Source organism: Lasiodiplodia theobromae (genome assembly GCF_012971845.1).
Source record: "Lasiodiplodia theobromae strain AM2As chromosome Unknown scaffold_21, whole genome shotgun sequence".
NCBI classification, from domain to species: Eukaryota; Fungi; Ascomycota; class Dothideomycetes; order Botryosphaeriales; family Botryosphaeriaceae; genus Lasiodiplodia; species Lasiodiplodia theobromae.
The window spans coordinates 787,347-790,597 of NW_023336419.1; the positions used below are offsets into that span (position 1 = coordinate 787,347).

At 56.8% G+C, this 3,251-nt stretch overlaps 2 protein-coding genes across 2 annotated transcripts; one reads left to right on the forward strand and one right to left on the reverse strand.

Moving 5' to 3' along the window:
• Window positions 1-660: 660 nt before the first annotated feature.
• On the forward strand, window positions 661-1,003 carry LTHEOB_7279 (Diphthamide biosynthesis protein; the record flags this gene model as incomplete). The annotated part of the gene is made up of 2 exons (XM_035516627.1): window positions 661-846; window positions 941-1,003. 2 exons carry the CDS (start codon window positions 661-663, stop codon window positions 1,001-1,003), a joined length of 249 nt encoding a protein of 82 aa, XP_035371726.1.
• A 696-nt stretch (window positions 1,004-1,699) lies between these two features.
• LTHEOB_7280 (Arabinogalactan endo-beta-galactosidase) lies at window positions 1,700-2,485 on the reverse strand (the record flags this gene model as incomplete). The annotated part of the gene is made up of 2 exons (XM_035516629.1): window positions 1,700-1,957; window positions 2,105-2,485. The coding sequence occupies 2 exons, from the start codon at window positions 2,483-2,485 to the stop codon at window positions 1,700-1,702; spliced, it is 639 nt and encodes a 212-aa protein (XP_035371727.1).
• Between the last annotated feature and the right edge of the window lie 766 nt (window positions 2,486-3,251).

The following is a 3,251-nucleotide window of genomic DNA, read 5'->3' on the forward strand; positions in this document are numbered from 1 at the left end:
AATACGGATAGGCTGATAACCCTTGGAGCAATCCCGGAGTTTCCAACATGGCCACACTGGTTTGGTACCTCGGTCCTGAAGTCTCGCACAGCCACCTTCCAGTAGCTGCTCATATGTGATGGTATCCACTACAAGAGATTAGATAGCTTCGCTAAATTTTTTTTTTTTAAAAAAAAGGAAGTGTCCGGGACAAACTGTATCTGAGTCTGATCCGGAACTTTAGCCATGTCGGCGCCCTCTAAATAAAAATAGAAAAACCTGATATTTACTGCTCCTTGAATGTATGAGAGTTCGAAGAGGGATTTTCTGGCCCTGAATTCTGTATGTGCATGCATAAATACCTGTGAGAGTACGATTTAAGGTGGTAGTACCGGCAACGACTTACACTGCAACCTGGGGGTCTCGACGCCACCGCTCCACCTCCGCGCGCCGCCGCAACGCTGTGCGACTCATTCCCCAAACATTTTTTTGCCCGCCGCAAGCCCCGCAACACCCAGGCCCCACCAGCGCAGCCGCTCTCTGCCAGGCCACCTACCCTACGACCTTCTTTTCCCCGTCTCCGCGCCCGCGTTTTTCGCGAAGGAAAACTCCACGCACCGCGTGTACCGTCATCGCCACCGGGCACAACAACTCCGCCGCCAACAAGAGCCGACCGCAACCATGGCCGAGTCCTTCTACGACGAGATCGAGATCGAGGACATGACGTTCGACCCGGCGCTGCAGATCTACACGTACCCGTGCCCGTGCGGCGACCGCTTCGAGATCGCGCTGGCCGACCTGCGCGACGGCGAGGATGTCGGCGTGTGCCCGAGCTGCAGCTTGATGATCAAGGTCATATTTGACCAGGTGGGTGCCTCCCGCTTCATATTCCTAATGGGACAACGCGAAGGATGTAATTTCCGGAAGAGAATGGCAGGCTGACAGTGATGGGTTTGAATAGGACGATTTGCCGCAGGACGAGGAAAAGGATGAGGGCGCGCAGCCTATCGCTGTTGCCGCTTGAAAGACAAGCGGGACTGAGAGAGACAAGAAATTGTGAACACTCTTGATTGGCTTGGCTGGTATGAATGGCCAAAGGACACCCGCGCCGAGGAGGAAGCAAGACTGGGGAGGTAATAGTCGGAGAGAGGGTTTGTCTCCGGCATGCGACAATTTGCCGTGGATTTTGCAAGCGGTTTGCGAATCATGTTGGGCCCCGTCTCAAATGATTGGAAATTCCCACAGTTATAGCAGGTTGGCACGTCGAAGCTCTGCTATTGGGAGAAAAGCCTGCTCCTGGTCGCTAGTATGCGAAGAACGAGGTACTTGAAAGTAGGCTCGGGGTTTGGTTCATCTGTTATCTCAGATAATATGTGCAAGTGATAGCCTTGCTGTTGCCAAAAAGCTCCGCATGAGTCCTCAGCATTCAATTGGAGGAAATTGGATAGCCTTTTTGAGTTTACAATACGTGTAGTGTGACTCTTCCTGATGATGGCCATGAAAATGTAATAAGGTGCGCGTGTGCAAATCGTAATTATTGGGACTGTCTTACTGTCGTCATCGTAGATGATGACACTGGCCTTAACAAGGCCGAATAAATGAGATTACCATTGCTCGGTAGCTATGTGTACAATCAGCTTGCCTTCCATCCATCCAAAACGAAACCCTTTGAACTCCCTTCACATGCACATCTGGTCTTCGCTCTCAAAACATGCCCCATTTAAGGGACTTCGCCGTCAACCGACACATCAACGCCCAACTCCTTCCGAATCAGCCCCGTGAGAGAGCTGCCATCCCGAAGGTAGATCCAATCTCCAATGCCGCCATCGGCCTTCTGGTGCATCGACTCGCCCTGGACGACCCAGTCGAAGCGCTTGGGGCCGGTGACGGGCGACGACAGCCAGATCTGCTTGTTGGGCGGCTGCTTGTTCAGGACGTAGGTGCCGACGCCACGCTTGTCGACAGTGAGGACGCCGGCCTAGAGCAAACGAGCGATCAGTCAGTGAATCGTACTCGGATGGCGGGGATGAATAAGGTAGCTGTGACATGTTCGTAGCAAACCGGCCGGAGCTCGGGGGAAGCTCAAGCAGACGCGGATTCCGTGGAAACAGGGATGGTGTCTTACCGAATACTCCACCTCAACGCCCTCGCCCGCGTCCTGCTTATCCTCCAGCTTCTGTTGCAGCAGCTCGAGGTAGCGGTCGGCGTGCTCGTGGTACTCAGACAGAGAGATGTCAGTGGGTTGAGTGTTCGCAACTGAGTCCGAAGCTTCGCTCTGCTTCGGCGCTGGGTGCTCGGCGTCGGGGATGATGCTGCGCGAGTTCGGGGAGCTGGAGAGGCTGCGACGGAGCAGCAGGCTGCTGGCAACGACGGGCGAGGCGCGCGAACGGAGAGCGGAGCTGGCAGCTGGGACAGCAGCACCAAGGCGAGCTGCGGAGGTGGTGCCAGTGAGGCTTGCGCGCAGGGCGGCGCGACCGACGACACGAGAGGCAGCTGGGAGAACCATGATGGGAGCGGATGAAGCCAATTGAGGGGGTGGTCAGTGGTGGAGAGAGCAGCGGGAGGGAAGTGTGTGCAGTCACCATGTAGCTTTGGTGACGAAAGAAAGCTCGGGTGCTTGCACACTCACACGGGCCACATGCTGCCCGCAAAGGCATCTCTTCCCCGCCAAACGCGAGCCAGCCCGCTCTCCACTTGCACACCCCCGCGGCATTGACACGACAAACCAAGGCGCTGACTGCTGGTCCGCCCGCAAACTGCTGCGCTGTGACTCGCTGCGCCTGCATTAAAGCTCCGGGCTAAGCTCTAATCCTGCCAGATCGGGCAGTGGGCCTGAAAGCGGGGTTACCGTTGCCGCAGCCCTAGGCGCCTTTCTATTTTCCCTGAGGCGGAACGTCACCGCCATTGCAACCTACGCCTCCGCCGCCATGATCAACGCCGTTCTAGTTTTCAACAACCATGGCCAACCGCGCCTAACCAAGTTCTACACCCAGCTGGTATGCGCTGCAGCCCACTTGTTCCACCAGATCGCTGACGCGCGACACGCGCTGTAGGACACAGCTGTCCAGCAACGCTTGATCTCTGAGATCTTCACCCTGGTGTCGAATCGCCCCAACTCGTCATGTAACTTTCTCCCGTACGTATCCTTGCCCTCTTACATCCTCCCCCACCAATACCAACCCAGCAGCCCACGCTGCCTCCCTCCCACGCCTTTTATTCCCCCCCCCCCCCCCCCCCCCCCCCCCCCCCCCCCCCCCCCCCCCCCCCCCCCC